The sequence below is a fragment of the Ambystoma mexicanum genome, chromosome 1p (assembly GCF_040938575.1).
Source record: "Ambystoma mexicanum isolate Mex_15411 chromosome 1p, UKY_AmexF1_1, whole genome shotgun sequence".
Classification (NCBI taxonomy): Eukaryota; Metazoa; Chordata; class Amphibia; order Caudata; family Ambystomatidae; genus Ambystoma; species Ambystoma mexicanum.
The window spans coordinates 635,928,484-635,940,498 of NC_090921.1; the positions used below are offsets into that span (position 1 = coordinate 635,928,484).

The window sequence follows — 12,015 nt, forward strand, 5'->3', positions numbered from 1 at the left end:
TAGCAGTAGCTAATTTTACTTCGTGCGTATCTTTGATAACATTCGTTACCCCTCTAATTCCATTCTGTGTATAATGCAGCAGTTGCTCATTCATAGCATCATTGGGTTCAATTGTTAGTGATTGCATACTGTAGGGAACGTTGTTTACATCCAATGTGCGTTCATTATATACTGAAACTTGTAGTGCTAGTAGAGTTGTGCCATCACAAGAATTGTGTAATTGAACAGGAGCAGTTACATTTAGACCAATGTGTATATTGCCATCCACTAAGCTTTTTCCACTGCATAAACTACCCACCATACTTAAGCCTTATCTACCAAGCAATGTATCGAGTAAGTAAGCCACACTATGTTTGCCTGGATTGAATATTCTGATGCGTTTGCCAGCAGTACGTATTCAGAAAACACCAGTGGCATTCACATACGGTGAAACGCATGGGAAAAGAAAAAAAGAAAAAAAGAGAAGCCAGAGAAAAAAAAACAAATTTTAAATAAACCATATACAAGCACCAACAAAACAGCGCAGATTTAACCAAAAATGTGAGTACATAAAGTTAACACAAGAAATAAATTAGTAGTATTGATAATTAGAAATAATTCAAACTCCTGCTTCCTGCCGACCCGCCGAACAGCCAAACAGCCCAGCACACTTGGATACACTTCGGTGCTCGTGCACGGGTGTTTTGAAGAAGAAGAATCCAATCAGAGACTGCTATGGGCGGGGCCTTTAGCAGGAGTCGGGGGCAGGACTACAAATAAGAAACAAGGAACAACAATCAGAGAAGGTGAATCGATATTTGCCTCTCAGGGGAACAAACGCACAGTGTGTCCAGCCAAACAGCCCAGCACACTTGGATACACTATAGTAGTGAGAAACATCCGTCGCAACGCGTAGGAGGTGGAGAGCCCTGGCATCAATTCAGACTAGTGTGACTTCACGCAGCGATGCATTAAGGGCACCAACATAGTCGCCAGTAATTTAGCTAAAATGTTATCCAAGTCAATAAGCAAGATGTGGTGGTAGGAGGAGCGATAATCCACCTCCTTCCCCGGCTTCAACAGTAGCGCAACCACTGCCTGCCTCATGGACTCCAGCAACTAACCATCTCTCAACCCCTGCTGGAACACCTCCAACAGATGTGGAGCTAGCTTTAACGCTAAATGTTTGTAAAATTCAGCTGTGAAGTCATCAGGCACAGGGGCTTTCCCAGATGATAGCCACTTAATTGCAGACAGAATTTCCTGAATTATTATGGGATGGCCCAGCCATTCTCTCTCTTTATCCGTCCACCAGTACAATGCCACCTGATCTAAGTAACAATGTATTTCAGACTGAGTTCGGGTGTATGAGGAATACAGCAGAGTATAAATGCACAGAATTCCTGAACAATATCACCATCCCCAAACTTCGACTCTCCTCGCACATTTTTACCTGATAATATGTGTCCCCTTCGGCACATCAGTCCTTGCGGCTCTCGCTAGTAACCCACCAGGGCGCTGTCCCTCCCAATATCGACGAACAGCTGCCGTCCCCAGCAAGAACTTGAACACATCCAATTGTTCCTTAATCTCTACATGGCTAGCTGGTGTATTCACTGACACTGTATCCTCTTGCAGACGTCTTATGCGGCCCTCACAGTGCACCAGTTCCTTCCAGATTTGCCTCAATATCCTGGATTCCTTTGAGATACATTCCCCTCGAATCACACATTTAAAATTCTCCCACAATACTGCCTGTGACTCAACCGATCCCACATTCTCCTAATGAAATTGGTCAATAGCTTGTGTGATCCCCTCCCAAAATATCTCATCCGTCAATAACTCACTTCTAAAAACCCAAGGTGTTCCCCCTCCTGTTCACCCCAGTATCTGCAGGGCCAGTACCACTGGTTCATGATCAGACAATGTAGGTGCTAATATCCCAGTCACAGCCACCTAGCCCACAATTGTGTCCGATATCAAGGAGTAATCTATTCAGGAAGCCGATCGATGTAGCAAGGAGTGGAATGTGTACGGCCACCTCCCCTTCGTGACTAACCCTCCAAATATCAACCAACTCCCAAGCCCAGCGTAGGTCCCGTTATGTACAGGTTACCTTCAGAAGTGGTCTATAAACCCTCCAGTTCTATCGTGGTCAGGTTCTAACACTGCATTAAAGTCTCCTGCCTATATAATCACCCAGTCATGTTCCTATCTAACTGTTGCGCAATCCACTCCAGCGTTTCCACTTAATCCTGATTGGGGCCGTAATAGCTAATGAAACTAACCGCTTGTCCCTGTACAGTCCCTAACACAAGCAATGCCCATCCCTCCTCATCTTTAATCACCAAAGTCAGGCGGAACTCAGTCCAGCAGCAGTATACGACCCCTCTAGAGTAAGAGGAATAAGAGGAGAAATAGCGATGACAGCCCCAGCTCTGCCCAAACCTTGCCTCCCCAGTCGGGGTCAAGTGCGTCTCCTGAGAAACGCAATTTCTATCTGATGATTTTAAATATATTGCAATACCCTACGACATTTAGACTGGCACTTCAAGCCCCTGACATTCCATGTCATACATGTGAGCATCTTAGCCATACTGGGCTCTACAGTGCACATTCACTGACGCTGCACCACCACAGCCAATAGTAATAGCAAATCAGAGATTGGTAGAGAGCAACCCTCAGAACCACTGTCTCCTTCCAACCCCTCACCAACCATCCAGCCCACCCCCACCAGCAACCCCAAACTGCCAGCTACCACCACCCCTCCCCAACCAACAAACTAACAAATGCTTTGTGTGAGGTTGCACTAGCACTCTGCTGCCTCAGCACCACTGCATTAATTACTCCACACTTGCCATTTGGAAACAAAAGCATCATCACAGACCCATCAACTACCATTCCATGCTTAAATTTCATGGGTAATTCTCCCCCTGCTCATTCCCTCTCTGCCGCAGAACCTTCGGCAGCGATTCAAGAAATGTATTATCCTCCTCCTATGTTTGAAAAAACAGTGCCCGCCCCTCGTGTTCCGCTGTAAGATTGGCGGGGAAGAGCATGGCATACTTAATGCCTCTCTCCCAGAGTCTCTTATTAATATCAACATAAGTCTTTCTGGATGCTTGCACTTTGTCTGAAAAATCAGGGAAGAGACAGATTGTTGCGCCCAGATATAGCAATGATCCCTTTTCTCTTGCTTTCCATAAGCCAAAGTCTCTATCATGATCGTTCAACATCGGAGCTATTATTGGCCTGGCTGGTGCGCCAGGTATCAGCTTCCGCCCGCTGGGGATTCGGTGGGCCCTCTCTACACTTCCGAGAAATCCTCACTCCCAAGGACCTACCGCAAGAGATCCTCAACCATGAGTTCCATGTTGTGCTGATCTGCTGCTTCAAGCACCCAACCATCCTCGGATTGTTCCGGTGGGTGCGAGATTCAAGATCTTCCTGTTCATCAGCTAATTCTTTGAGAGTCCTTCGGACCAGGACTAGTTCATGCGTGGCAGCGGAGGATTCATCTTCATCTGTCGAGACTTAACCCTCGACCTTGTCGAGCCTTTCCTTAGGTTTATCTAATCGCACCTGCATGTGGTGCACCTTACATGTTAGGGTGTCCATTTTCCCATCTAGTGACTGAATACCTGCTTTCAGCTGACTAAGCATAGCTTTAATATCACTAGGATCCAAGGAGGGGGATTGAGAGGTGCTCCCATATGACGACTCCACCATCGCCTGATGCTTAGCCTGGCTGGACATCTCAAAGTGCAGCTTTGATTGTTGTCTACCGGACATCTGTGATTTAGACATGACACCGACTGTCTGCCTTCTATTCCACTCCTCTCTACAGTGTCATGCTAAGTATACTATCAAATGGAACTGCACAAGGCAGATCAGCACCTCCCAAAGTCCCCACTGATACATCTCCGTCCACCCAAGAAAACTCTCCCATAACTGCCACACCCTCCAAGGTAGCTAAAGCCCCTCCTCCCGCAGTTAGTGTCAATCAGTGCAACCCCCAGAGCCGACAACTAGCAGCACTCGCAGGAGATGTATCAAGGGTGTGTATCACTCCACCAAAATATACCGAAAGAAAAAAGTGAAAAGGGGGGTGGTCCAGGCACACACAGCTGGCCTCCACAAGCGTCCCAGGGTCTGGCCGATCAAATCTCCACACAATGTGTCATCCACCTGGAGTGGCTCTGCAAGCAGTGTTACCAGTCAGATCATCCTCATACTGAAAATCCTGAGTGACACTCCACAGTCAGATATCAAACATGAATCATCACCTATCCCCATCAGGAGCATGTTCTTGCCCACCAAGGGATGCACCGTATGAATACTTCCTCACCCTGCATTTCCTGTATGGCAACCCCCTCCCCCACCCCCGATGAGGCTGCAGCAAGGGCACTGCTGCTTAGGCAGTCCCACAAGTCAGGTGCGCCAGCCCAGAGTCACTGCCCCCACACTGCAATCCTGCCAATTCTGTCTGTCCCAGCAGAATGAACCACCCAACACTCCACACCTTCTCAGTACATGGGCGCCACCTGCCCCACATGCTCACTTCTTGGAAATGCCAGGACTACACAGTCCTTCCTTTGTGGGGCACTGAAACAGCATGGCACTATCACAGTCCTCAGCCACAGATCCTCCCCAGTGCAGCCCTAAGGTTGGGTCGCTATGACTTCAATACAGGCACCAATCCGACTGGAACTAAAACCCACCACATGGATCTTGCAGTGCTGCACTGTGATGGTCGCCGAATCCTAGGTGTCACAAGTCCACAGCAGAATCAGTGCCTCCAGGCCCCCACCATCACAGAGGAAGACCCAGTGAGACTCTCCACCCGTCTGTGTCGATTCCTCCACCCTCGCCTTGCATGAGCGAGTTGCTGCAGGCACAGTTGCTGGAGAAAGTGCTACACGTCCTCGCAGCTCTTCCCTGCCAAAATCAATATCCTCAGGGGTGCCGATGCGCACCTCGGATGTGGGTCCACACCCGCACCCACTGCCAACACAGTGCATCAGGAGTCCCCTGCATGTTTCCACAAGTTGCTCTAAGGCAATTCTGTTGCGGCTCACCTACAGCAGCCTTCTACGCGATGCACCACCAGACGCAGTCGCTGCAATCTCCACAGGCGGTGGTACCGGTCACCAGCACCCGGTCCTCCAATCCATAGAGTAGTGCTCATGCATATATTTATCTTCTTCTTCTTCTTCTCAATTATCTTCTTCTTCTTCTTCTTCTCAATTATCGGAGGCGTGGGCGGACCCACGCAGGCGCTTCCCCATCCTAAAGGATGATGTGCACCAGACCCACCAATCAATACCTAGCACACATAAACTCACAACTCCTACCACCGCCCCGTCTGCCTCACAAAATCCAACATCACACTGCTCCTCCTCCTGCCTCTCACCCCGTCACCTCCCAGCAAAGCCCTCCCACTCAGCTCAGCCTCACCCAGCGCAGCCAACCGAACCCTCATCAATTCTGTCTCTTCAACATGTCTCTCACACCTAAGCAAAAAAGTCCCACAGTCCCAGGCACCCCACACACCACACAGTCCCTCAACTCATGCTTCCCCACTCGAAACAGACAGTCATTCAGCCCCACATGCCCTATCCTCAATCGATTTATCTCGGGCCGAAAGCCCTCATAAACATGTCAAACTTCTCCAGGTATCGCCCAGTTGTTCTACAAAGTTGATGAGTTGAGGATTATGACTACGGCAAGCAGATTATTGTCCGGATGTAATGGGGTGCTCAGGAGCTTTACAGGCCTGCAGCCATCTTAACTGGGCTCACTAGCACACCTCAGCTAACTGATACTTGTGCTGGCCTTCTGAAAAAAAAATGCTTCATGTTCAGGCGTGAACACTGAAATCTTAGGCACGTACTGTGTAAACACAATGGCTTGGTAAATGAGCCATGGCTTATAAATTGCCCCACTTAAAAGGCAGTTAACACAAATAATGAGGGGCACATGGTGTGTGACTCCAAAGCATTTCACACACTGCATTTGGATTATTCATTCCTTTGTTTGCATATTCCGAATGCATCGTAGTTATCCACAAGTCAGCAGAGAGCAGCCAGCCCAACATCACAGAGGAGCACCCACTGGCACAGCAGGCCGCTTACTCTTTTCTCTGGCAAGCTCAGAGGCAGCTTTCTGGATGGGCCCCTTCCTGAGCCCTCCTCCTGAGCTATTTATCTCTGCACCCCACGGGCGGTCACCCGCTCCTCCACCAGGTCAAGAAACGGGTATGGGCATAATGATGCCAGGAAGGAGGTCTCGAAGAGTCCATCAAAGAGAGCTAAGAAAGGGTTCAACAAAAATACGCTGTTTTGGTCACACAATCCTTAACAGCTGCCCATGCGGCTAAGGCACCTACAGAAGAGAGGATAAGTGGCGCCGAAAACACTCCTTACTAATTACCTCGGCAGGCTATGTCTGTATCTAAGAAAAGGTCTAAACGGAAAAAGTAGGGAACCTTGGCATCTGATGACATTAGGAATTTTCTGTCTGTGAATAAAGTTACAGGGGATTCTCGGGTGTCCAACGTCGTTTTAGGACCGGAAGTGGAACGGGTTTCTTCTCCTTTCTTAGACTACGTTACTGATATAATGGCTCCTGCCACATGTGCTAATAATTTAATTAAGATGGTTGGGCATGTGGGGATCTGCTCATTTTACAATGCAGTTCTCTGAACAGGGCTTGTGCCTTGAGGCTTTTTAATGGAATTCGATATTAAGAGTCATCACCTCTAAGGACATTTTACAAGAGGAATTTACACTTTCTAATCCTGGATCATTAATTCATGTGCATCTGCGATCATCAGGGGTTTTAAAGTTGATACTGTCAAAAAGTGAACTTTGATGACTATTTTAATAATGTGCCTCCCAATAAGGCCCCATTAGGGGAATAAAAGGTTTATACTAGGTTTTCTGGGAGGGCCCATTTGGCTGCAGAAAATGATTTACTATTTTTCAAGAGTTTGTGTTTATCCATCCATTAACGCAGGCACTAGACAGTTTTATGCTTATTAATAATCATCCACATGGTCAAGAAGGCGAGTCTCTTGACTGGGTCCTGCTGCCTAGTGTTACGCAGTCCACACATCTTCACCGTCCCTAGCCATGAAGCAAGGAATTTGCTCCTGGTTTCATGGAATCCCAGGGCTTTTAGTAGCTTTTTATCAGATTGGCAGGTGAAGTCTTAGGATATTATGTCACAAGAGACTTGGCTGACATCAAAACCCCAATTGGAAGGCTGGAATGTAAATTATTTTCAGCTATAAAAGGTGCAATATGGCATTCATGTGGGGGTTTAATAATTGCCATTATAATTAGTCTTATGATATATCAGTAAGCACTAAGATTTATTGTAACAATGTACTGGCTGTACTTTACATGTCAAACATTGGATGATTATAAATGTCATAATCCCCCAATTAAGTAAAAGAATGTTGTTGCAACCAATTAAAGGAGGCCCAGAAGTCTTGACCGCATCCTGGTGAAACCACATGTATGTAGAAAACCTATGTCCGGGAACAATATATCTGAGACTACATATGGGACTACTACCCAATCATTTAAAAATAACTCATATTCCAGTAGTGTTTGATCTTCTATTGTCTTAATATTCAGTCCCATGTAGTTTTTATTGTAATGTCTTCAATGACATTCTAGAGTGGTATAGGAGAGTTGCATAGGTTTTAACATCCTGTACGTCCCTGCTTTTGAGAAAGAAGTCTGCTTTTTCAGTCTTCTAGGCTGTTGTGGCTGGTCATTATGTTAAACTGCACCAGAATTGTGTGTTTTTGGTTCCGCCATGGGCCTCTTGCCCTATAGGCCAGTCCAAGCCTGCACCCCTGGCCCACAAATTGTATCGGGGTAGCCACCATGTTGCTCTCCGGGCACGCTTACTTAAGATTTGGTTTTTGAAAATAGAGTTGTATCTACAGTCAATTCTGGTGTGGGCCACTTTTTTGGGACAAAGTAGGCCACTTTTTGGCCAATTTGGGCCCGTTTGATGGGTTAATTCACTCTGCGGCTAGTAGTTTTGACCAGTGTTGCTGAATAAATATTCTTTAAAATGCATAATTTGCACCACACTTCATCAAAAAGCTCCCCCTTGGTTACTACTATTCAAACAGTGCCACAAAAGGAATGAATAGCCATTTCCAACTGTGGGACACTTTTTCATTGGTGCCCGAGACAATTTTATGGCCCAGTCTCACCCTGCATGGGTCTAGAGCGGGGCCATAGGAGATTGTTGGGGAAGCATATGCATTGGCTAGCAGGCTGGAGTGGGGCCAGAGACAGGCATCTGTATATTAAGGGCAGGAATGTTTGCATGTTAATAGTTCTGCTCAGCGTCAAGTGAAAACAAGTGAGGAGAGTAGGAACAGCCTTTTTTCGGTTTACAGTCAGACGAAATTTGGGTTTCGTTTCTCGCCCCCATCCGTTTTGCAGACAGCACCCTTCAGGGAGTTGTTTGCTATGGTGTTGTGATCAAGGTGACTCTACACATATACAATACATTTGAAAATAACTGACATGTTTGTCGGTCTGCAAAATCAGCCCAGGTTTCATGAGCATAATTTTAGGGGGTTGCAAGGGCAACAATGGTTTTTGTACCCCAGAACGTTGTTGGGCCACCATTTTGTCCCCTTCATTTGGCAAGGGCCCCTTTCCTTTAGATGCCATGTCCCCCTCACACCCCAACATTTTCAGCAAAGTTATTCCACTGCCAGGTTTGGTTTAATTTGAACTGATCTAAAACTGTGAGAATTAGGGGAAGGCTCTGCAAACTCCGTCATACCAGATCAGTAAAACGGGGCGGGAGAGCCGCGATATGAAACATTAAAATATCCAATTTCATTTAAAAAATGCTTCGAATTAAATTTCCAAAAGAATTTGAAAAAAAGTCGATTATTAAATAGAGAATGTGTAGAACAATTTATTTGCTGCTGGGTTGGTATCCTTCTGCATCACAAGACTTCTCGATGGCTAACACATGGGCGAAGGAGCTGCAGAATAGAATTTCAGATTCTAGAACATTTGTAGAGTGATGTAGATTGGAAATTGGGATACGCGAGGTGGATAATTGGGAGGTGGGGATGGAGGCCTCTTTTTTATTAAGATGATCTTGTTTTTTATTTGTTAGGATTGCGTTTTGATTCAATATTGATGTGATGTTATGGATTGATGTTTCTTTGCTAAAAGGCTCGTGATGAACTAAATAAAAAAAATAGAATTTTATTGGTGTGTTACTGTGAGATTCTACACAAGTTAAGGTAGCGCCCAAAATCAAGTGGAGCATTACAGATGTGTCTTATTTTAAATCCACCACAATTTACAGAGAACATTCGATTCGCTTCACAAGACAAATTGGAAAGACATATTTAAGAAAACATAGTATATATCACCAAAATGTAATTTCTTTTCCAGCAAAATCTACTGACTACCGCAGAGCCATGTTCGAACAATCAGCGGAGACCAATCACCAAAGAGCATGAAGTGATGGAAATAATTGAAGAGGCTCTTGCGGAACGAACAGGAATTCATTACAATGTGTGCCAGGTTTAACCGAAGTACACCTTCAGAGCTTTCAGTCAAAGGTTTTGTGGCCAAAATAGATCAGGGGGCGGACAGCTTATTAATTTCAACCAGTGGCCTGTTGCCTTCATGCTAACAGCATCTCCTGTACATAAAGCATTGCATGTGGGGAAAATACATTCAAGAACATGTTGGTTGAAGTTGTGACAGCCACTTATGACACAGTGGTCGACCAATTCCAGACTTTCATGACTTTGGGGTCAGAGAGTGGGGGCTCCACTGACTCCCGAATTGCTATGGCACGAGGGCATTCACTGTCTCACCAGGTGGAGACTGCACTATGCCCTTCCTTTGTTATTACACTTCTTCTGGGGCTTCACGCATAAGACCATTCCTCCAAGCTTCGAGAAGCTTTCGATACACATACCACACAAAGGCATGGAGATACAAGGATGCAGTCCACTACTTTTCACCAACGCACAGATGCTGCTGCAAAGGTGACAAAGGCAGCTCACTCATGGCAAAGGATTGTTTGTGTATTGTTCAACCTCTGAAACACATACTGTGGAAATTACTCTAGGATTAGGAAACTAACCTATGCAGACCTTCCCTCATCTTACACTGTGTTGCTGAACTGCTCAATCGCCATACATAGGCCTTGGAGATTTGGCGAGTGCTAGGTGATAGCTATTTTTCTTTAAAGGGCATTGATAATATCTTTGTACAGTGTGCTGGTGAGATGTGGGGGAAGGAGATATGTTGCCCTGTCGGCATGATTAAAACATATGCAAATTCGTTTTCTGATGCACACGGTGTTGCCGTGCAAGGGTTGCATATTCATCCCAACTTCGATATGAAGGACGAATAAAGCGCAGGCAGATGCAAACTATCTAGTCTGACCATGTCCATTTCCTTTCTGTCAAGTATTCCAATCACAGATTATTTGTCACACTGATTGTTATGATCTATTTAATATGCATCCTATTGTTCGCCATATGGTCCCACATAAAAGGAAAACACACTCATTAGCTCAGCAAGAGCCATGGCACAATGCAAGTGGGCCAGAAGTAACTAAACATTGGGACATGGGGAAAGGTGAGTGAAAGCCTAGGGGGCGCGTTCTCTACAGGATTAGGCACCCCTCACTCGCATTCATAAAAACAAACACAAATAAAGAAACAATGGATGCATCCTTTCAGAAAATACAACAGACAATCAATCTAAATTGAAATCCTAGCCTTATTTCCAAAAAGCAAAGTTACTCTGCTCCAAATATTATGACAGAGCAGTCTTTGGTGACTTCCAACACCCCCCTCCCGACCCCCTCGAGTTTGAGGGCAGCCCGTTTTTGGAGCAAACTAAGCTGGGATGCTGGTTGGTATGTTGGGTGAGCGTGGCTGCAAGCCATTGCCAATCCTTGACAGGAGAGAGGGTCTGTGTGGGAGATGATTGCAGTACATATCACAGGACTTGAGAGGCAAGTCTTCATTGATCCATTTAGGAGTCTGTTATTTTGATCGTTGAAGATGTTTGAGCGATTCTATCCTTTGGAGTGACTTCGAGAGGTTATGTAGGTAATGATGTCACAGTGCTGTTATGGACAAAGAGAACGGACTGAGTGTTTCACTATTCCGCAGCACTAATAGGCAAATCTCTGGCACAAGGTTCGTTGTCTCCTGTCAGCAATGGCGGAGAGAGACTGAGCGGAGAAACAATATAAAAGAAAAAATTATATTTTTCCTACTTTCCAGAAGATCCAAAGGATTGTACTGTTCATGTCTTAAAATGTATTCATCTGTTGTTTCATTTACAGTATTTACAGGTTATTCTTCTCAGCCAACAATTAAGCAGACACGCAGTGAACACAATGTTCCCCTAATACAAAAATCAGACAATCCAAGAAAAGAAACCTGCTATGGCAATAAAAAGTTGCAATTGCTCTCTATAATGAGTCTGTTGATTTCCCTCACAGTGTGGCCTCCAGAAAACGTCTCTTCAGTCCTGCAGACACTGATGAATATAACACAATTTTCTCCTCAAACGCCTAATCCCTAGTCTCCTTTTGTCCAAGCTAATGGGATATGGGGCCCTTTGCACAACATGGAAGACATCTGAAGCCGCACCTACACATGGCTCCTCACCTACTTTGTTGGCTTCATCGTCACAGTCCTTTCACTTTATTATAGAGCCGCCCTTTCTGAGGGTCTGGACGGATAGACAGATGGGCGTTTGAAGTAAACGGAACTCTGTGTACAAGAATAACGACAGTAAGTAACTCATACTTTCCTCTATATTCATGGAAGATTAGACCGCAAACATAACATGATGGGCAGTTTCCAGCAATATGATGCCCAGGGAATGATGGTCCACTCAAGAGTATTGTACATTTCTGGATTAGTACTTCTTCTGTGCCTCACTGGTGTACATCCAGGTGCTGCTATCACCACCCTCTTCCTCCCCCTACCTCAAGTTCTTAGTG

The 12,015-nt window shown here is 45.6% G+C and overlaps 1 protein-coding gene across 2 annotated transcripts in view; it reads left to right on the forward strand.

The window, feature by feature from the left end:
- Positions 1-11,484, forward strand: part of LOC138577868 (excitatory amino acid transporter 5-like) — a 518,879-nt gene extending 507,395 nt beyond the window's left edge. For both annotated transcript variants that reach the window (XM_069649661.1, XM_069649664.1), the window contains one exon: positions 9,429-11,484. In XM_069649661.1, the coding sequence (XP_069505762.1) occupies positions 9,429-9,566 (138 nt within the window). In that variant the 3' untranslated portion in view covers positions 9,567-11,484. The remainder of the gene's footprint in view (positions 1-9,428) is intronic.
- Positions 11,485-12,015: the final 531 nt, after the last annotated feature.